This window comes from Urocitellus parryii, chromosome 1 (assembly GCF_045843805.1).
Source record: "Urocitellus parryii isolate mUroPar1 chromosome 1, mUroPar1.hap1, whole genome shotgun sequence".
Taxonomy (NCBI): domain Eukaryota; kingdom Metazoa; phylum Chordata; class Mammalia; order Rodentia; family Sciuridae; genus Urocitellus; species Urocitellus parryii.
The window spans coordinates 276,934,555-276,957,368 of record NC_135531.1 but is presented as its reverse complement, the minus strand read 5'-3'; the positions used below and the strand labels follow the sequence as shown (position 1 = coordinate 276,957,368).

At 40.5% G+C, this 22,814-nt stretch overlaps 1 protein-coding gene across 8 annotated transcripts in view; it reads right to left on the bottom strand.

The window, feature by feature from the left end:
• Dis3l2 (DIS3 like 3'-5' exoribonuclease 2) overlaps window positions 1-22,814 on the bottom strand; it is a 356,506-nt gene that overhangs the window by 107,995 nt on the left and 225,697 nt on the right. For all 8 annotated transcript variants that reach the window (XM_026396261.2, XM_026396260.2, XM_026396266.2 and 5 more), the window contains one exon: window positions 22,203-22,282. In XM_026396261.2, coding sequence (XP_026252046.1) covers window positions 22,203-22,282 — 80 coding nt within the window. The remainder of the gene's footprint in view (window positions 1-22,202; window positions 22,283-22,814) is intronic.

Sequence of the window (22,814 nt, the reverse complement as noted above, 5' to 3'; positions counted from 1 at the left end):
TCCATATAGTATGTATGTATTATTATTTGGAGGGAGAGTCTGCTTCTTTTGCTCAATATAATGTTTCTGGGCACATCCATATTGTGTTTTGAAGCTATATATTAATCCACTGTAAGCATATACTATAATTTATTCATTTTAATTGTGATTCATGCTTGGTTATTTTCAGTTTTTTGCTATCATAGATAATGTTGCTTCAAACATTCTTATACATATGGGCTCATTTATGTTAAGTATATACCTAAAATTGAAAGTGGTGGGTCATGGAATATAAATATGCTCAGCTTGATTACACACCACACAATGGTTCCCCCAAAGGGGACTCACACCAACTTACACTCCCACTAGCCTCATAAGACAGCTCTAACAGCTCCATACCCTCACAATCATTTAATAATGGCAGCCTTAAAAAAATGTTATTCTAATGGGAACACACAGTATTATCTTACTGTGGTTTTAATTTCCACTTTCCCTGTGGATTAATGATGCTGAGCACCTTCTCATCAGCTTTCTTTTATGAAGTGCCTGTTCAAGTGTCTATGTATTATTAATAGGAGTCTTTTGCTGGACATATTTATTATAATATCTTCTGCCATTCTGTGGCTTGCTTTTTCAACAATTTTAATGGGATCTCTTATAAATAAAAGTTCTTAATTCTAATAAAATCTAATTTGTTAATCTTTTTCTTTAAGGACCATGCTTCTTGTTCTTTGCTGAAGGAATCTTTCCTTGTCCTAAGGTCACCTGGTTATCATTCTCATGCAGTCTTCTTGAAGTGTTCATGTTTTTCTTTTACACTCAGATCTACGAGTCACATGGAATTTATTTTTATGTGTGCTATGAAGTAGGGGTTAAGATCCAACCCCCTCCCCAATATGGATATCCAATCAATCTAGTACCATTTATTGATGAAAAACATTTTTTCCTACCTACACTGCAGTTGATGTCTTCGCTGAAAACCGTATAATACATGGGTGGTGGTATGAATGTGGGTTTCTTTCTGGATTTCTATTCTGCTCCAGCCTTGACTTCTGAACATTAACTCAACATTTATTATTCCAGCCTAACCCTTCCTATAATTCCAGGTCAATTTTAATCTTCCTGTGTTTATATTAATAACTTTCACTGAGCACTTACTGTCTGTCTGGCGCAGTTCTAAGTACCAGGGCTTATATTGTTTTTTTTTTTATTTATTTATTTATTTTTATTTATTTATTTTTTTATTGTTGGTCGTTCAAAACATTACATAGTTCCTCATACATCATATTTCACAGTTTGATTCAAATGAGTTATGAACTCCCAATTTTATCCCGTATACAGATTGCTGTATCACATCAGTTACCCTTCCATTGATTGACATATTGCCTTTCTAGTGTCTGATGTATTCTGCTGTCTGTATTATTCTCTACTATCCCCCCTCCCCTCCCCTCCCCTCCCCTTTTCTCTCTCTACCCCTTCTACTGTAAATCACTTCTTCCATTTGAATTATCTTGTCTTACCCCTCCTTTCCTCTTATATGTCATTTTGTATAACCCAATATTGCCAGCAATTCTGAGTTAGATATTATTATCCTTGCTCCATAGACCTGATAAGATAAGGCACAGAGAAGCTAATCATTTCCTCTGAAATATGAACTCTGTCCCTTCTCATTTTTGTTGTCACATCATCTACTTTTGTGGAAAAGCAGCAATAGTATGTGCTACTGCTATCGCTTTTAAACCCAGGTTGTGTTTTTGCAACAGCAGGCATAAATAGGGCCTAGCTCTTTTAGCTTTTCATATGCTTATTAATTTGGAACTTGTAGATACAAAATGTATAGTTCAAATCACTATTTTATAGCCGAGGAAAGGCAAGAAAACACAGACGTGCCTAAACTTCTATGATGCAGCAGAAGCAAAGGTGAGACAAGAAAGGTGTTCTGCTCCCATTCCAGTGCTCCTCCTGGTCTACCACACTGCCTCTCCTCATGCAATGGTGTTGGATCACTGACACTTCTCAACCGGCTTCCAGGTTTACCTTGGTGCCAGATACTTGAGGATGCCTGACTGGTGGGCGCCAGATTATCTTGGCTTTAATGAGCAAGGAAACTGGAACCAATCAGCAGAGCTGGAAGCAAATGAACAGGCCAGAGTCCAGATTTGGTTTAACAAGGTGCATTGAGACATCCATGAAAAAAAGAGAATTTCCAAAGCCCAGACCCCACAGAAATCAGGCTAGCAAGATCTGAATGGAACATAGGAATAAGACTTAAAGGGGTGGAGCTGTCTCTCCACTTAATCTTTCCACTTAGATCCTCTGTCCTCAAAACAGGAACTCATTGGCAAGCATCCCAGAAACCCACTTCAATGCCAGAGTCCTTGCATGACTATTCAGTTATTTGGATTTTTTGAGTCAAGGTATAATTCAGTAAAAAATGATCATACATGAAGGAGAGTTAAAACTGTTCACTCACTAATGTCACAAATGAATGGAGAAGACATGCTCTTCCTTCTAAGTTGGTAGATCTACAGAATTTTCCATTTCTCTTAACAGGCTGGTTATCAAGGGCCCAACTACGAAAATATAGTTTGTTTGAGATCAAGTACTTGGGTTGCCTGGGATTTGCCTGAGGTCAGAATGTCCTCTGACATAAGAGACTGCAAAAGGAAAAAAAATCAGTGTTTCAAAACCGGGATTAGAAATGACTTCACATGGAAGAGGCGTAGGAGGAACAGCATTCGAAGTGCTGGGCATCATGAAGATGTCAAAGACAAAACCCAGAAACGCATCCAAGCGGAAAATTGCCCTGAAGTGGAATTTTTCTTTTCCAAAATCTACTGAAGAGTGATTAAGGTTGCCTTTCTAAAGTACAAAGAGCAGATTTTTAAACACAGCTTTTGCTTAAATTAAGTAGTGCATGTAGATCTTCTTTTTCAGGTACATATGGAATATATTTTCAACATCTAACAGATTAAACTTTCCTAATTCACTTTGAGTTGCCTTCCACAAAATTATGCTTAATTGTTGGAAGGGTATCCCTTTGAAACATGGCATTTAAAGATCCAGCTTATAGAAGTGGAGGAACCAGGAAGAAGAACTTAGAGGCTAAGAGAATACAGAGGACTGAGTCCAGGCTTTAACACGGAGGTGATATGTCTGGGATACAAATTCCCAAAAGCTAGAACCACTGAGGAAAAACTGAGAAAAAAACAAGGTGAAAAGAATGGTAAAAAAGAATGATCTGACACTAAGAAAGCAAGCATGTGCCAAGTTGCATGTAGAGGGTCTAGAATATGGTCATCCCTCAATAGCCTCAGGGGACTGGCTCCAGAACCCTCACAGACACCAAAGTCTGAAGATGCCTAAGTCTCTTACATGAAGTGTAGTATATAATCTAAATAAATCATTCTTTATACTTTTAATCATGTCTAAATTAGTTTTGATACCTAATACCATGTAAATGCTATGTAAACAGCTATTACACTATACTATTTGTATTGTTTAGGGACAAGGGGAAAAAGCAATGACAAGGAGAAAAAGCCCGCAAATGTTTAATACAGACAATGAAAAAAAAAAACTATTTTCAATCTGCAGTTCATTGAATTGCTAGATGGGGAAACTGCTGGAATATACAAAGGCTGCATACAGATACGCATAACTGACCACCTGGGCCCTCCTTCAAGTCATGTCAAGGCAGAACTTTTTTTTTTTTTTTTTTTTTTTAAAGAGAAAGTGAGAGAGGAGAGAGAGAGAGAGAGAGAGAGAGAGAGAGAGAGAGAGAGAGAGAGAGAGAGAGAGAATTTTTAATATTTATTTTTTAGTTCTCGGCAGACACAACATCTTTGTTGGTATGTGGTGCTGAGGATCGAATCCGGGCCGCACCAGGCGAGCGCGCTACCGCTTGAGCCACATCCCCAGCCCAAGGCAGAACTTTCAGTTGGCCCACATAGAAGGCTGAGGTGCTTGAAGACTCTGATGGTAAAGCCTGTTTTGCCACCAGGTGACCTACATGACAAGCCCATGTCAATGGGTCTTGTGAAGGTCTGGGATATATGGAACAAGAGTGGTAAAACACACCATGTGGCATTTAGGTAGTGGACAGCACAAGGTGATGTAGTGGTTACTGTGATGTAGCACGGGAAGCAGCAGACAGGTCTCCTACCAGATGGTGCAACTGATATCCTGCTTCTCTTACACTTCTCTTGCCTGACACTGCATGAACAACACAATCCACCTGGAGTGGCTTCCAGAAACATGCATACTCCTCTCCAAAAGGAATGCACCTCCCTATTGTTTCTCTTCCTGGGAAGGGGCAAGTCCTCAGGAGGGAAGTGTAAAATGCAAAAAGGCAGCCCAACATCCCTCTTAGAACCTCTTAAGCTTCCAACTTTTGAGGAGAAGATGTAGAGGTGTGAGTTCTTGGGCAATGTGTACAGTGTAGGGGCAGATCAGGGCCAGGCTTTCTGCTCCTCTCTGCTTATTTCTTGTTGCTAGCTTCTAGTCTTTAGTAAACTCCCGTTTGAAAATTATAATCTGTTTTTAGTTGTGCTTTAAGTACTAAGCAAAGGATTATGGGATCACACTTTGAGCAAAATGCTAACAAGTGCTGTCAGTTCCTCTGGTCAGCAAACAAGAGTGGGTAGATGTCCAGAACAGCCCTGTGGGCCAGCCTTCTGCCAGCTGTTACCCTTTCTCATGGCCAGGCTTTTGGGGAACCTTTACTAGAGAAGGTGGTTTCCTTTTTGATGACATTCTCTTGCAGGAATGGCCTCTGAGACCACCTTGGCTAGCTAGTAGGACAGCACAAGGAAAATTCCAAAGAACTAAGCAGCTCCAACATAGTTTAACAAAAAAGTAAGAAGAGTAGAAACCATTAAGTCCTAGGAAAAGGAACCTTCTGTATTCTGTGTGAAAGGCAATGACAGTAAATTCACCCTTTAAAACATTAACAGAAGATGTGACATCAAATATATTCTGATTTATGCATTCATCTGGCCACTAATCTTTGAATGAAAGGGAAAAAAAGGTAATTTGATACTTACAAACATTAATCTTTGTTAATCCGGCAGATGTATAATAAGAAAACTATTTAAAATTTCCAAATATACTGAATTTTTCTTGAAGTTAAAACATTTTTTATAATTACTTTAATTGCATTGTGACCTGAATATGATGTGTATATCAATGGTTTTTGAAGTGTGCTAAATGGTTCCATACAAAGTCAACATTTGCAAGTGTTTTTTGTGCCTGAGAACAATGTGTATTCTAGATCTGTTTATTAGAGTCAACAAACATGCTGTGCAATTTTTCTATAGTTTTACTCAATTTCTGGTCTGCTTGAATTATTATTTCCTGAGAACGGTATATTAAATTGACCCACAATGATGATAACTTTATCAATTTGGTATATTTTGTCAAGTGTTATTTTATATATTTTGAAGCTAATTGTTTGTTATTTTATTTTCTTGATGAACTGGCCCTTTTAATCATAATTCAGTGCCTCTCTTTATATTTAGTACTGTTTTCTATCTTAAGATCTGTTTATCAGAGGCTGGGTTGTAACTCAGTGGTAAAGTGCTTGCCTAGCATGTATGAAGCCCTGGGTTTGATTCTCAGTACCACATATAAATATAAAATTAAGTCCATGGCATGGGGGGAGGGGGAAATCTGTTTATCAGACGTTAAGAAAAATACACTAGTTTTTCTTTTGCTTAACATTCTACCGGCATGTTTTTCCACCTTTTTGTCCTTTATTTTGTGTCTTCATGTTTACGTGTACCCATGATAAATAGCATATAACTAGGTTGTATCTAGTCTTCACAGTCCTTACCTTTTAACTATAGAGTTAAACTGGTGGGATTATTAAATTTTTGGCACTTTAACATGGTTTTTATTGTCCTGCTTTTATATATTCATTTTTCTCTTGTCATCCTTTTAGATTGAGGTGTTTCCCTCTCTCCACTAGTTTGGAAATTATATACCATTCTTATGTTATTATTTGAAATGTTAGTAGAAGAAACATATTATAAACATAATTTATGTGATATAAAAGAAAAATAATATAGAAGCTGAATATTAAAAGATATATTTATATGTCTTAAAATCTGATCCAGTTAGATCCTAATATGATAAAATATTTTTCAACATTAATGGGTTTTGAAAAAAGATTTTTGGTTTGACAAATAGTAGCATACCCTGATACTAGAGAAATGAAGGTGAGATCCAATACCTTTATGCCTGATATTTTGTGCTTAGTTGTTAAAATTTCTATTTTGGGCCAGATTTGGAAAAAAGAACTTTCTCTATGAGCTATTTTCACTATGACATGAATGAAAAGCACAGTAGGGTCTGGTTATTTGTCCATTTGTCTGGTGTATTTCTTTGGGGATATAAACAAGCATCTATTGTTAGAGTAGATAGTTCCCATGTTTTGGTTCAGTTCTTGAATTCACAGTATATGTTCATTTAGTAAATCATCTCATACCTTTCCCTATCTCTGAACATTTGTGAAGCTGATCTTGATAGGCTCAATTTTTTATGTTAGAGCAAAATTAAGAATAAAAAAATAAAGTTTTATTTTACATTTGTTTATTCCTTCTCCCATGTTTTTTCTTTCTTTATGTAGATCTGAGTTTCTGATCTATGTTATTTTCCTTTTTTCTAAAACGCTTCTTTTAATATCTCTTCCAAGCAGGTCTACTGGCGACAAATTCCCTATTGTTGCTTGTCTGAGGAAGTCTTTATTGCTCCTTCACTTTAAAGGCTAATTTTGCAGGATATAGACTAACGTTGGTAGCTTTCTCTGAACACTAAATATTTCTCTCCACTCTTTCTGGGGGAGGCGGCTATCTCTGATATTAACTGTAAGATGTCATCATGCCTTGGAGTTTTCAACACTTTGGGATGTCCACACTGAGCCTCAGCAATTTGTCAATTATGGTTCATGTTTTCTACCCCAGAACTGATTCCTGTGGTAGTTTCTGCATGTGAATCTCTGCTCTGGTAAGCTGTAATCCAGCTTACAAACTAAAAGATGAACAGAATGAAATGGATTCTCTGGTCTTTCCAGTCGTTGCAGCACCAATTTGCCCGTGTCATTCCCTCTCTTACAGATCTTAAAAGAGTTGTTGATTTTTCATTCTGTCCATCTTTTTGTTTGTCGTTAGGATGGAGTGGCAACATCCAAGTTCCTCATGTGTAGAATTGGAAATTGGGAGTCTAGGGTAAAATTTTAAAACTTTTTCCTGTTCTGACATCAACACTTAAAAAAATAAATTTTTTTCCAAGTGTTACTATAGTTGCATCTCACAAATTTTAATGTTATGTTTCATTATTTAAGTCAAACTATTTTCCAATCTCATGATTTCTTCTTTGATTCATCAGTTATTTAAAAGCATACTGATAAATTTCCAAATATATGAGGGTATATTGTAGATATATACATATATCTTAATAATAAGGGTATATTGTAGATTTTTTAAAATATCTTTTAGGTGGACATAATATCTTTATTTTATTTTTATGTGGTGCTGAGGATCGAACCCAGTGCCTCACGCATGCCAGGCGAGCACTCTACCACTGAGGCCACAACCCCAGCCCCAAGATTTTTAATTTATGTAGAAGTGAAGGTATGACAATAGTACCAAAATATGAAGGGGAAATGAAAGCAACTGATGAAAGATTCTTAAAATTGAATGGTAGACAATGATAAGTTAAAGAGGAACACTATAAACTCTAGTCTCCAGAGCAGTGGTGCTCAATCATGCCATTTTGTACCTAAGAGGACATCTGTAAGTTTCTGGGGACTTTTTTTGGTTGAGACATCTGGAAAGGGGTGCTACTGTTATCTAGTGTGTACGGACTAGGTATGCTGCTAAATATCCTTCAATCCATAGGGCAGTCCTCCACAACAAATAATTACTGGCCCGATGTGTCAACAGTGTCAAGGCTGAGGACTTCTGGTGTAGAGCAACACTAAATAAATAAATCAAAGAGATATAGCTAATATGCATATCAAGATGATACAGGATAGTACTAGTTATAATGTTAATGGATTTCTAGGATTTACTGACGAACTCAACATATATGCACATTAGGTATACATGTGGACACTCAAGGTTACTTCTCAACAGCTGCAGTAATTATTGTTGTTCTTACAGGGGTAAAGTTATTAGTTGTGGGGCTGTGCAGAGTGCTCGCCTAGCACATGCAAGGCGATGGGTTTGATCTTCAGCACCACATAAGAATAAATAAATAAAATAAAGGTATTATGTCCAATTACAACTAAGAAAAAAATTAAAAGTTATTAGTTGATGAGCAATTTTTAAAAATTATTTATTTTTAAATTGTAGATGGACAAAATACCTTATATTAATTTTTATGTGGTGGTGAGGATCGAACCCAGTGCCTCATCCATGCTAGGCAAGCACCCTACTACTGTGTTACAACCCCAGCTCTTGATCAGCAATGTCAAATGGAGGTAATATGATGTGATATTCAGCTATGAGTGTGAGGTTTCATTTTCTGTAGGAGGCTGAACAGTAGTTGCTGTAGCTGATGCATCACCAGACATCAGCCTTCCAAGAGTTGTCTTCCACAACATATTATTTTATTATTCATTTTCATTTTGTCTTATGTATGTGGGAGCAGATTTTGCAATTATAGGAGGATTTGTGCCTTGATTCCCACTATTTTCAAATTAAATATTTGACTCTATATGAGCAGAGATTCACTTTACCGTTATGCTTGTGGGAGTTTCCATAACACTTCCTTGAGTTATCAGGTACACCATGAGATTCTCTGATTACTCAGGCACATTTACACCATAAAATACAGTATCAGCTATAAGCTCATTTCTCTTATAGTTGTAGTAATAATAATTTTCATAATCTGAGAAGCTTTTGCTTAAAACAAGAAGTCTGAGTAGTAAAACTCTTTATTACAAACTTACAGTTACTTCTTGGCTGAGTACTACCTTATCATACATTTGAAGAACCTATTTTACTAAAGTAAAAAAGGAAAGAATCAAATCTCCATTGTAGCTGGTTTCAAGCCAGTCCATAACCCTTATGACTTTCTGTATAAGTAAGATATTACTAAAATCATTACCTAACTTTGTCAAAGTTAATTTATAGGTAAAACTCCTGTATATCTTTATGGCACACCTCTTTCCAGAAGGATTCTGAGATACAACACCACCCATATGGAAGAACTACTTTGTTTTCATGATTATACCTTAATAATTATGTTCTTAATTAGTTCCTTAACCTGCTATGTTATTTCACTTATATTTACGACTAAATTAACTTGAGCAAGCACCACAGATGCTCAGGAGATGGAAACAGCATGAATAATCCTGTCAGTTATTATTATAAATTTTAATTGCTTTACTAACCTTATAAATCCTACATGTAGTAGATGAAATTAATCCATTTAACTGTAAAAACCACTGGCCATCAATGATATTGAAGCTATGATACACAAGCTATGATACACAAATTATGAATATTTAAACCTTAATTCTTACATAGTCCACACAGTAGATGTAAAACCAGGAGAATTATAACTACTTGAAGTAGTAATCAAGTATTATTATCAATAGAAATATCAATTCACATATTGGTTTTACTCAAAGATGTGCTGCACTCATAAGCTGTCCTGTCAATAGGGCTAAGACTGAGGCAATTCCAGAATGCCTCCATCAAGCAACCAACATGCATGTGATCATCTGCGTCACAGGCAATGCTCAGAAGTGTGTGGGTCACACACCACAGTTTCATACCCACTGTTCTTGAACTAGTCCCACTAAAACTGATCAGCATCGATATTATAATATCAATATGAAGCTATTACAACATTAACCTTTTAAATTAAAGGATGAGAATATAAATCTCTCCAAAATGAGAGGCCATAACGAGAAACATTGATATGATTACTATTATATCCATAATCCTAGAACTGTTCTCTTCCAGTCAAAAATCTCGACATATCTATCCTCTAAATCAACCATCAAAAAACATTGAAACACTATGATATAAACCTCTTTGAGAAAAAAAAAGAATGAAAATCTATTTGCCTCTTTCACTATGATAACAGCATTAACTGTTATTATTCTAATCTCTCATTTCCCAACATTATATTCTCCACTTCTGAGAACTTGACTGATGACTGACATCTCTTTTCAACAACGATTAGCTCAACTTGTACTTAAACAAACAGTACATAATATTAAAGGATGAAACTTATTATTAATATTAATATCACTTATTATGTTTATTGGCTCATCAAACCTACAAGGACTACTACCTCATCCATATACAACCACTCAGCTATCAATAAATTTAGGTACAGCTATTGCATTATGAACAGGGGCAGTGTTTTTGTCAGCTTTTTTCACTGCTGTGACCAAAGACCTGACAAGAACAATTTTCAAGGAGGAAAAGTTTATTTGGGGCTCACAGTTTCAGAAGTCTCAGTCCACAGACAGCTGACTCCATTGCTCTGGGTCTAAGGTGAGGCAGAACATCAGGTAGGAAGGGTGTGGTGGAGGAAAGCAGCTCAGGGCATGGACACCAGGAAGTAGAGAGATGGCTCCGTAAACCAGGGATTATATATATATATATAAATAAAAGGCATGCCCCCCAGAGACCTGCCTCCTCCAAATCCTACACCTGCCTACAGTTACCACCCAGATAATCTGCAGCAGTGGATCAACTTACTGATTGGGTAAGGCTCTTATAACCCTATCATTTCACCTGTGAACTTTCTTATGCTGTCTCACACATGAGCTTTGGGGGAACAACTAGTACCAAAATCATAACAGGCAGTAATCACTGAATTTCATCAACATTAGCTACTTTCTACCTCAAGAAACACCAATTCCACTAATCCAAATATGAGTGATTATTGAGATGATCAGGCTTTTTATTCAATGTATAGTGTAGCTGTCTGATTAACAGCTGATAGTATGGCCAACCGCCTGCTTACACACTTAGTGGAGGAATCACATTAGTTCTAATGTTCAAATCCTCTAATTAAATTTGTTATTTTGATTATACTATCACTTGAATTTGCTGTGGCTTCAATTCAAACTTACACATTTACATTCCTAATTAGTTGACACTTACATGATAATAACTAACGACCAGCCCAACTCATGCCTATAATGTAAACTAATGCAAGTCCCTGAGCACTAATAGGAATATCACCAGCTCTTCTGGCATGATTTTGCTTTCACTTAGTAACTCTAGTAGCCCTATGTTTATTAACCAACTCAACAACAATATGCTGCTAATGATGATACATCGTAGGAGAAGGCACATTTCAAGGTCACCACACAATACTTGTCCAAAAAGTATTTCAGTGTGGCATAATCTATTTATTATATTAGAAGTCTTCTTTGCAGGATTTTTCTGAGGCTTCTATCACTTGAGCTTAGCCACAACCCCTGCATTAGGAGGAGTCTCAACCCACTAGAGGTCCCACTACTCAACACCTCAGTCTTAACTAGCTCGGGAAGTCTCCATTACTTGAGCCCATCATCCTCTCACTCAGAAACACATGAATTAAGTCCTCCTCAGAGCAATTTTACTAGGAATTTATTTTACACTTCTTCAAACCTTGGAGCATTTTGAAATACCACTCATCACATTTTAATGAACATACCCTGGGGTAAAATACCCAATTCAAAAGAAGAAAAAAAGGAACAAAGAATAATATGAAACATAAGTAACAGCAAGCAAACTGTACCCAACTATATAGTTAAATTAAATTAAGTGCAGTCTAAAACTGTGAACTCAACAGCAAAAATAGACTGGATAAAGAGAACTATAAGATATAAAATTTCAATAAAAGAACGGGGCAACTCAAAACAGAGCAGGGAGGAAGAGCATGAGAAGAAGATTACCATTAAACAGGGACGAGAGGTGGGAGGGAAAGGGAGAGAGAAGGGAAATTGCACGGAAGATGGAAGGAGACCCTCGTTGTTATACAAAATTACATATAAGAGGACGTGAGGGGGAAGGGAAAAAAGAGAGAGAGAAATGAGTTACAGTAGATGGGGTAGAGAGAGGTGATGGGAGGGGAGGAGAGGAGAGTGGGGGATAGGAAGGGGAGAGGAAGGCAGCAGAATACAACAGACACTAGTATGGCTGTATGTATAAACGTGGCTGTATAACCAGTGTGATCCTGCAATTTGTACACGTGGGAAAAATAAGAATTCATACCCCATTTGAATCAAATGTATAATATATGATATGTCAAGATCATTGTAATGTTTTGAGCAACTAATAAAAAAATGTTCTTCTGGCAACACTAAAAAAAAAAAAAAAAAAAAAAGAATCCATTTAAAAGTGAAAGGATGGATTATACCCTAAACCCCCCTTGATCGCAACTTCCCCATAAAATCCAATGAAGTTTACAAAAAGATAAAAGTGAAAGATTGGATTGGGAAATGATATAAAATGCACACAGTCATTGGAGAGCTGGAGTGGCTGTATTATCTCAAAGTAGATGTTGGAGATAAAAGTGGCATATTTCATAGTGACAAAAAGGTAGTTGAGGCTGTGGCTCAGTGGTGGAGTACTTGCCCAGCACAGGCGAGGGCCTGGGTTCAACCCTCAGCACCACATAAACATAAATAAATAAAATAAAGGTATCGACAACTAAAAAATAAATATTAAAAAGGTAGATCACCAAGAAGATACAATACTTCTAAATATGTATACACTTAATAATAGTACTTCAAAGTAAATTAGGATAAATCAACAGAACAGGAAAAATAAATGAAATCCTAAATTATAGTTGGAAATTTCAATATTCCTTTCTCAATTAACTGGTAGGGCATGTAGATAGAACATCAATACAGAAGAGTGGAACAACACTGTCCCAACTTGTCTGTGTAGACACTTACCAAACTCTGTGTTCGACAATAAATAGAAGACATTCTTTTCAAGCACATATGGAATATTTACCAAGAAAAACATACTGGGCCATAAGACAAGCTTAATACATTTATTTAAAAGGAAGAAAATAATATGTTCTCTGACCAGAATGTATTAAATTAGCATTTATTTCATTTGGAGACGGAAAGGATACAGACAAGAGTTAAAAAAATGACAAGAGAAAATCAAGACATGAGTTTCTGTGGAAGGATGTAGGCATGAAAAGAGAAAAACGGAGTAGGTCATACAGGAGGCTCCTGGGGAAGAAGTGAGCCCAATTCACCAAGCTGGAGGAATAGAGAGCATACATGAAAATAGAATTGTATGACCTGATAGGTCTTGACAGACATGACAGACGAATCAAAGACTTGAATGAAGGAAAAAGTATGCCCAATTCCAAAGAAACAAACTTGTTTTAGAAGATAAAGCAGTTGGCTTGTGGGTCAGAATATAAACACATAGGCAACCACAAACTTAAGGATAAAAGAACAGTGGAAATAAAAAGGGCAAGTCAAGAAATAGGAAAAGGAAGGAAAGTATGGTAGAAGAATATAGTAGGTTTTCTGGTTAGACCTAACTACACCAAACCTTTTTTTTTTTAATGCAGGGTAGTGTGCTTGATAACTAAGGATGTAGAGATATCCAAGGAATGCCCTGCCCGTAGGCAAGAAGCAAAGAGGAGAATTAAATCCAGAAGTAATGACGTTTATTGCTGCTTTAGAGACATGAAGAAAATGTACTGATAGGATAAGATAGGAACAATTCATTCTGCCAGGAGAAAAGAAAAGCTCTACAGAGCTCTACAGAGGTTTATCTTGCTCTTGAGTAGATTTCAATAGGTGATGATGTAGGCAAGGAGGCAAGGCATAGTAAAGGGACGGAAAGGAGCAAGCAGAAGCCTGGAGCAAGACCGAGTGCGGTGGATAGACACCAGTGTAGGTGTCTGTGTGGGTGGATATAAAAGTGGTACTGGGAATTAGAGAGAAGGCTCAGGACTAGACTCAAAGTGCTTTGGCATCAAAGCTTTGCTAAAAAATAAAATAAAATAAAGACCTGATATGTAGTACAAGCAGATTTCAAGCAGAAAAGGAACTGCTGATCCTTGTGCGCACAATGTAGGAAAGATAACTGAAGAACAGTGAGGAAAATAAAGGAATTTTGAAAAGGCCACACACACACACATTAAAAAAAGAGTCCTTAGAGGAAAAGGAATCAAATGTGACTATGGGTTACTCTTTCTTTCCTTTGTCTTTTTTAAAGAAACTTTGGTTGACTAGGTGTAGGTATGGAGAAGAAATAGGCTGAGAGGGGACCCTGTCCAGTTGGCCTCCCTGGACTCCCTCTAGCAACCCACAGCTGGACCCCTGCAGTCTGTGCTCCATATCTAGGAGGCTGAGAAGAGAAGATCTTACTACCACCTGGGCTTCACAGGGCAAAACCCAGGCACATCTGAACAGTGTGTGCCTAGGCTAGGGCTGGCAGGTCCCTGGTTGCTCTCTATCCTTGCCACTATTCCCCCAGCCCCCGTAACAGAGTTTTCGTTCCTGTTCACAGAGCAAGGGGACACTGTCAGACATAAGCACTGAGCAATGGTTGCCCATTCCTTGGGTCCTGCCTCTGTCCCAAAAGAACAGGTGTTCTTAGCCTTACTTTCTAATTAGACTCTTGAGTTCATCCCTCCATCTCTTCAAGACAAATTAGCTTGCAAAGCAAGCTCTCCTTCCTATATTTTCAACCTATTTTTCTCTATCATCTCCAATTTCTTCCATCATAAACACAAAGAAAACAGCCATCTTTGACCCTGCCCTTGTGCTCTCCTATTTTCATAGCCTAGCCTCTCAGAATAAGTCATCTGCATTCATGGTTTCCATTTCCAGACTTTCCACCCCCTCCTCCACCAACTGCAGTCTGCTGGACCTCTTCTAAGTCACTGACACCAGTTTCAGCAAGGGCTTCCATGATACCCCGGTTGCCAAAGCCAAGAACTCTTCCCATTTCTCTTTGATTGATGTTCCCTATGGCCGTTCTTATGGTTCACTGTGCTAGCCTGCTCCACCTGCCTGTCTTGCTTATCCTCTGCTTTGGGCCCAATCTCCCCCAACCTGTCTTTCAGTTGCTGCACTGGGCTACTCATCCCTGTTGTGAGGTAGCTCTTCCAGATCTCCAGGCTGGTCTTCCTCACGCCTGTGACTTTTCCCTAGACTGTGTCCCAGGTGCCTGCACGGATGACTCCCAAATCTCCAGCCCTGACCTTTTACTTGTTGCCTAGCTAGTTCTACCTGGATGACACTCAGGCACTGCAGTGTCAACATGTCCTTACCTGAGTTACTATCTTTCCCACCACAGACAGTGGCATTATTTTCCATCCAGTACACAAGCCAGAAACCAAACGTCATTCTAGAGTCATATTTCCAATAGCCAAAATGTTATTAATGTACTTCTTTTACTCATTCATTGAATAAACATTTCATAGATGCCAAATGTGGGACACACTGTGCTCTAGGCACCCAGGGTTCAGCAGTGAACAAAATGATGACCCTGTTCTATAAAGCTCACCAGCCAGTCGGATAGATCCTCAAGAAGCACCTAAAACCAAGAGGGAGGGGACAGAGACCACTGCAGGCCAGTGACTGGGTGGTCAGGAAGGGCCTCCCTGAATGACATCTGAGCAGTGAGGGATCTGGAAGGAAGGGGACAGGAGCGAGGGAACAAAAGTGCTAAAGCTGTGAGGCAGGTGTGGCTTGGTGTGCCTGTGGGCAACAGGTGAGCAATGGCTGGAGTAGGCCAGAAAGCAACAGTGGGGTATGCAGTGGGAGAGTCTGAGAGAGCAGCAGTTTAGTCCTCAGAAGGACAGGCAATCTTGGACAGCGTGGAGCATGGAATGATCCATCTATTTCATAAGGACTGCCTTCGCTTAGCATGTGGCAAGACACTGCAATCTCTGCAGCAAGATGCCATGTCCTGCGGCCACTCTCTTCCTGCCTCCCACCTGGGTCATTGAGCCCCACTGTTCTCACCCAGGTCCCCTGCTGCCAGAGTGATCTTTCCAAACTGTGAAGGAGACTGGGACTCTCTCCTGCTTAAAGCCCTGGCTCACTCTCAAACTCCCACTCCTCCTGAGCCTGTGCACTTTTTCCTAACTTGCCATAGGATCCTTCTTCACCCCCATATTTTGGCTACACTTTCTTTTTGATTTGTTCCAGTGCCAAAGTCCCTTTATAGCTCAGGGCTCTTATTTACCTTCTTCCCTTCACCAGAAATGTCCTTTACCCCATGCTTTGGCCTACTCTGATTTATTCTTCAAGTCTACATAGATATCACTATCCAGCCCCTATCTCAACCCCACATCTAAATAATAGATCATACTGACATTCACATGGTTAGTGTTAACTAATAGTAAACTGGGGAGGATGGGAAGCCTGTCCAGTTTCTCTAGCCACTGTATATCCAGCACAAAGCATGGTGTCTGGCTGGCCCTCAGTGCATATTTCATGAATAAATAGATGCTGCTGGGCTCCAGCTCAAATGCCTCCCCAGCCATCAACCCCAGCCCTCCAGCTGCACCTGCAAAGGGGCTGGTGGCCTCATCTCTGCTTTACCAACCACTACCATCCAGCTGAACCTCGTGATCTACCACCTCATGAACTACCACCCAGTCAACTGCTTTTTGTGTGTGTGTGTGTGTGTGTTTCCCTCCAAAACACCACACTTTTGTAATCCCAGGGACTTCGCAGCACTGCCCTCTGCCCGAGAAGTCCCTGCACTCTTGGGTGCTGCAAACCCCAGCACAGGCTCTCAGAGGACTCATCCTGAGTGGCACAGGAATGGTGGGATGACAGATAAGGAACAAAAGGAGTGAATTAAGAGCACGGGAGTAAATGGCCAGCAAACAAGCAGGGAGGGTGGCTAGGAGGTAGGACTCCATAGGGAAAGGCTGAGAACACCTTCCTGAGAAAGTGATCAATCAGATCCTAATGCGGCTCAGCCACAGCTGCCCCGCAGGCCAAAGGAAAGGCAAGTACAAAGGCTGCAGAGCAGGAAATGAAGGACTACAGGGAAGGGGTGGGCAGTGGAGAAGGGGACAGCAGATGCCTGGGGAGGAACAGCCTAAGGTGCAGAACCAGGAGCAGGGAAGGTCCTCTGGGCTGGAGGAAGAGGGAATTTCAAGGAGAAGGAGACAAAAGAGCAGAGTGCTGCACAATTAGGGGCCCTGAGGTCAGGGATAACCTGGCTCACTGGTTTTTCTAGATCCCAAAGCTCTGCTGCGTAGGGAGTAAGAAATAAACAGACTGTAGGAGAAACAGCAGCAGGGTACACACTGCTCCTTCAAGGTCGGGGGAGAGGATGCAGCAGGTCCCTGATCTGTGGCAGGGCTGGGGAAGGTTCAGGAGAAGGAAAGGCCTTTCCATTTGCACAGTGAGAGGAGGAATCAGAGCCAAGGGAATGGCGCTGGCACTGGGTGGCTGGCATAGCTGGGGCTGTCCTTGGAGTGAGCGCCAGGCACTATCTCCTATGAAGGTGGGAGGATGCGCCTTCTTTTCTTGATTCAGATGACTGCGCTCTGTGGGAATGGGAAGTGTGCAAAGACAGGTAGACAGAGGGCTGTGCACCCTGGAGTGGGATTTCATGGTCCAGAGAAGAAAGCAGTCAGAAGAGAGGCAGGCAAGAGGGATGTGGCTGTAGGTACCCAGACAGGCCTGCTATCAAGACCCTGACAAACAGTGGGTTAGCTGTAAACTCTAAGCCTTAAGGATGAGTGGATTCAGATTATTCATTTTCTTCTCATTCATTCATCATTCATTTACTCGGTAGTTTTTAGCATACTCATAAAACATGCAACTATCAACTATCTAATCCCAGAACATTTTCATCACCTCAAACAGAAACCCAACCCATTAGCAGCTACTCACCCTTGCCACTCACTCATACCTGAGGCCTACCCAGGATTACCCTTCTGTATTCAGTGGCACAGCACACACTAGAGAACAAAACATCAGAGAAGCAAGATGCTGGAGAAGTGGACTTCAATTTCCTGTAGGATCATTGGGGGGCTGAACCAACCAAAAGCTGAATGAAGGTCTTGACTTGTGTAGCTGACAACTTCCTCTATGAGACTACAGCAAAGCAAAAATACTTGTTAACTGAACAGAATGGGTAGCTGTTATGGTTTAGATATGAGGTGTTCCCCAAATGTGAGACAATGCAAGAAAGTTTAGAGGGGAAATGACTGGGTTTTGAGAGCCTTGACCTCATCAGGTCATTAATCCAGTGGAATGAATTAACTGAAGGCCTGCTGGGGAGTTACATATTTTTACCCTGGAGAGCAGAACTCTCTGCTTCCTGGTGCCGGTGTTCTGAGCCACTTTCCTCCACCACACTCTTCCACCATGATGTTCTGCTGTACCTTGGATCCAGAGCAATGGAGTTAGCTGTCTAAGGACTAAGACCTCTGAAACCCTGAGCTGCAAATAAACTTTTTCTCCTCTAAAATAATTCTTGTCAGGTATTTTGGTCAAAGGAGTGAAAGAACTGATCAAAAAGTAGCTATTACCCTAGCCCCGATTCTGACCAACAAGGAGGAACTGTTTAGGCTAGAGCCTGTAGGCCTCGATGTGCTTCAGACTTCATAAAGGCAGGAGTGAATCCATGACATGGGGAATGGACTCACACTTCAGGAGCTACAAGACATGCAAGGATATTTAGGATATTTAGCTGAGAAGCTATAGTTCAGAAGATATAAGATACCAGTTTTCTAGTATCTGAAGGGTTTTTATATGAGATACTAGATTTGTTCTATAGGGACTGCCTGATGACCACACTTGGGACTAATGAGTGAAAAATTACAGGAAGACAGCAGTATTTCAGATCATCACAGGGAAAGATTTCCTAAGAAACCTCAAGGCAGTATGGTTTGCCTTTAAGGTAGAAAGTTCAAATGCAATCTGGATATTCAATAAGTAAATGCTATGGAGGTAATTCAAAAAACAGAGGGTGATCTGACAACTGTGGCATTCCCACACTTGAGGGGTGAGGTCAACCGTGAGGTGTGTTGCAAGTGATCTGTTAAAATCATAAAACACTGAACTGTGGGATTTACTGTCTTAGATTCTAGGTTATCATTATAACACAACTCTTATTACTAAATATTTTCTTTGAGCAAAAATGAAATATTCCACATTGCTGGATAATGCTCATGGTAGTATTTATTCCCCTCAAGGGTATTTATAGGCTGAAAAGGGGGCAAGAATCACAGGTCAGGGACTGGCAGAATTCCTTTCAAAGCGTTGGTAGCACCTGCTCCTTGGCCTTCAAGCTAATTGTGATGTACTGGTGAACACTGGAGAACAAGTAGGCCATTGCATTTTTTGGAATTGATCATCCACATCTTGCACTTGATAAGAGATAATGTTAAAGTCCTGAGAATACATCTGAACTCCATGGAAAAGGAGAATGAAGACTAGGTATACTCTGCATGTCTGTGCATTTCATTTTTCACAACATAGTCACTTTGATGACTTCAACAGGACCAAAGAAAAGTAGAGCTTTTATATGGTATTTCTTTAAATAAGCACGGCTATAGATGATATAAGTATGCCCAGAAAACATTACTTTCTTTTTCAAACACTGAACACTTTCCTCTAAGCAAGAATTGACATAAACTGGTAACTAACGGAAACCAAACTTAGCCAACCTTACCCCAATCCAAACTGGAATTGACTTTTCACTTTTCATCTCCCTGGATAAATGGCCCTGGCAGAAACTGCTGTCACAAAGGCCAACTGTATAAGTGCCACCATAAAAACGCTTGACTGGCCACCTGAGGCCTTTTCCGAGTCTTCCCTGGCTCCTTTCCCATGTCCTTTACAGTGGCCTTGCCAAGTGAACAGATGTCAACTGCCCCTCTGGAATGTGGGACGCTGAGCAGATGGAAGGTGTCTGATCACCTGGTGCAGTGGGCTACTGGGCAGCCTGTGATTTCTGGCACCTCGTATTTTTTTTTATTACAAAATTTTTTCATTATAAAACTATTATTACCACATTACAAAAATTTGGAAAGTAGAGAAAAATCACTTAGGATCCCATCATCCTAATAAAATTACTGTTTGCTTACTTTTCTTCAGGGCCGCCTGCATCTGCTTAGCCCGCAGACTCTAGAAAGGACACGCAGCAGCAACACGCACAAATATGTGTCCTCAGACAGATACCGAACAACATACCCTCCCACACCTGCATGTGCTCCTCACAGGCCAATTTCCACTCGTGGGCTCCAACTCCTGTCACATTGGCTGAGACCTTGATGCCACCTTGGCTCCTTTCCTCAGCTCCAAAATCCAGGCCCATGGGCATCTGTCATTATCTCTCCTCACATCTGTCCACCTACCTCCTGAGGATAGGTAGGTAGGTGGACAGACCAGCTAGGTCTTCCTCCTCTGGAGGATGGCAGTGTGATTTGCTTACTGATTTGCTTCGCTGACTCTTCCTCCTTCCCTTTTCTTTCATTTTGCACTGCTAAATTATTTTCTTCATTTTTACTGAACTCTTGCTAAACAACATCTATGTGGCTTTCCACTGTCTGATAAAGAAAGAAAGTTCTTTGGTTTGCAAATGTGCCCCCAATTTACCTTTCCTGTCATTATTTGTTTTTTGGAAACAATTATTTATTTATTTTTATATGGTGCTGAGGATCAAACCCAGGGCCTCACATGTGCTAGGCAAGAGCTCTTCCACTATGGCTACAATCCCAGCCCATTCCTGCCCTATCTTTTGCACTTTCCTCCACAAAGATTCTGCTGCCACGCTGATCTCTCTACATGAAGCTGTGGTGTGCAGAGTGGGTGGGGCAGGGTATAAGCCAGCTCCCTGGTATCCCCTGCAAGGTCAAGGGTTCCAGGACAGCAGAGATGGGAAAACAGGTATTAAACTTCTGCCATTAACAATTATAAAATTGGACAGAATAAACGAATCAACTATTTTCAAGTATCAGACTATTACCAAAGCAGAGCTGTGACCCAGGAGGGAAGGGTAGCCTTCTGCCTGGGGCGCTTTTTACAGTGAGGCTCCGGGAAGTGGAGTCTATAGAAAGTGGGCCTGCCCAAGCCTTTGCATGCAAAAGAGATTGCTCAGAATATAAGAAATCAAGTCTCCATTTGCTTTTGTGAATATGCTGCTCTGATTTTGGATTGCAAACATATGTAATTTCTCTAAAATTTACATGGGAATTTTTAAGCTTTATCTTCCTTTCAATTTTCTTTAATTGAAAACATTGAGCCACAGTTTCAAGGGGGATTCTGACTACAAGAAGATAAACACATTTTAGGCAGTGGTGTTTTCTGTCTCTCAACCTTCCACTACTGAGCTTCATTGCCTTTAATAGCAGAGAAGGGTCTCACACAGACCCAATGGAGGTTCGTGTTGGACGAGATGTGAGCACTCTATAGTGTTCAATGCTCTGTGGCAGACTGAAGACAGGAGGGCTGGACAGCCACCATGGGTAAGCTGTCAAAGGCTACATTAGGGCCCAGGCCATCTCTCAGAGTGACCAAAGCCACAGTCGTCAGCCAGACCCATTATAGAGAAGCAGGAAACAGTAAGAGACTGTCAGCAGCACATCTAGGGGCATGAGGAAGGGAATTGAGGGGGCTTACCCCCTATCAGCCTGCACTCTCCCCCTCTAAGAGTCAGGTGCCCTGCTTCCTTTGTTATCATTTACAAAGACTACTGTCCTCAATCCTGCTTCTTCTTACTTAACAACATTCCAAAAGAATGTTTGAAGAGCCCCAAACTGTTTGCCTATTGCAATCAGCTGGACAGCAGGAGCAGGGAAGACCTAGTGAGAGTAAGCAGCTCAGGCCTGGACAGGCATTACTCAGGAAGATACTCCTGCTAACCACAGTGCAGTGTCTTGGGAGAGAACCCCTTCAAACTCCCTGTGCACTACAGGGCCCTCAGTCTCTCTGAACAGAGCTGCAGGGGCTTTCTTTATGGAACTCCTTACACCCAGACTGCAACTTCCTGAAGGGCCAAGGCACTCACTGTTGCCTCTTCTAAGGCCCAAGAAGCCCTGGTGAGAAGCCATTTCTCATTCTCATCCTCACCAAAGTCACCATAGGAACACAATCTTAAGGTCACACAGCTGTGTAGGCTCAGAGGCCCAGGGCAAGTTCAGGAAGAAAATAACCCCGACCTTGCATGTTCTGCTGCCTGGAGAACACGTAGTTAGGCAATGCCCACAGGTATGCAGACTGCTTGCTACCCAGAATGTTATAGAAACTTCCATCCTACCATCAGCCAGTGGCCTACAGGAGAGGGCATCATCGAGGTCTCGGGCAGTTGATGGGTCAATGGTGAAGATGCAGTCTTTTCTAGGAAAAATTTTAAGATATAATTAGTAATGGCACAAATAATAGAAACTCTTCTTCACTATAGTACAGAATTAAGAACAGTTTGTTTTGCACAGATGCTCTGTTATGTAGAGCGAAGAGGAGTTTCTATCATCTCTCTCTGAGAAGGGAGAAATTTGAGACTAAAATGTGAAACTGAGGAGAGAGAAATGGGTGAGCACCTTCCCCTTCTGTTTGGGAACTGGCACTGAATTCTCCTCTACCCTGGGTGAGAATACATGTGAGCAGGTGAAGGGAGGCTGCTTCCATGAAAGGTGCTTTCCAAGAAGGGTCCTTGGCAAAAGGGCAGGTCCTTTGCTAAGTTACTCTCTGATGGTCAACTCTTATTTGGCCTTCCCTTCATCAGGGCTGATGGGAACCTGTTCTTCAATAATCTCCTTTTCCTATCTTGACCAAATGGGTGTGCCAAAGAGTAAGTTGCCTGACTTGTGACACGGGTGGGGGTGATGGGTGAGAAAGATCCAAGAATAGGTTCTGTAAAATGCTTTGGGTG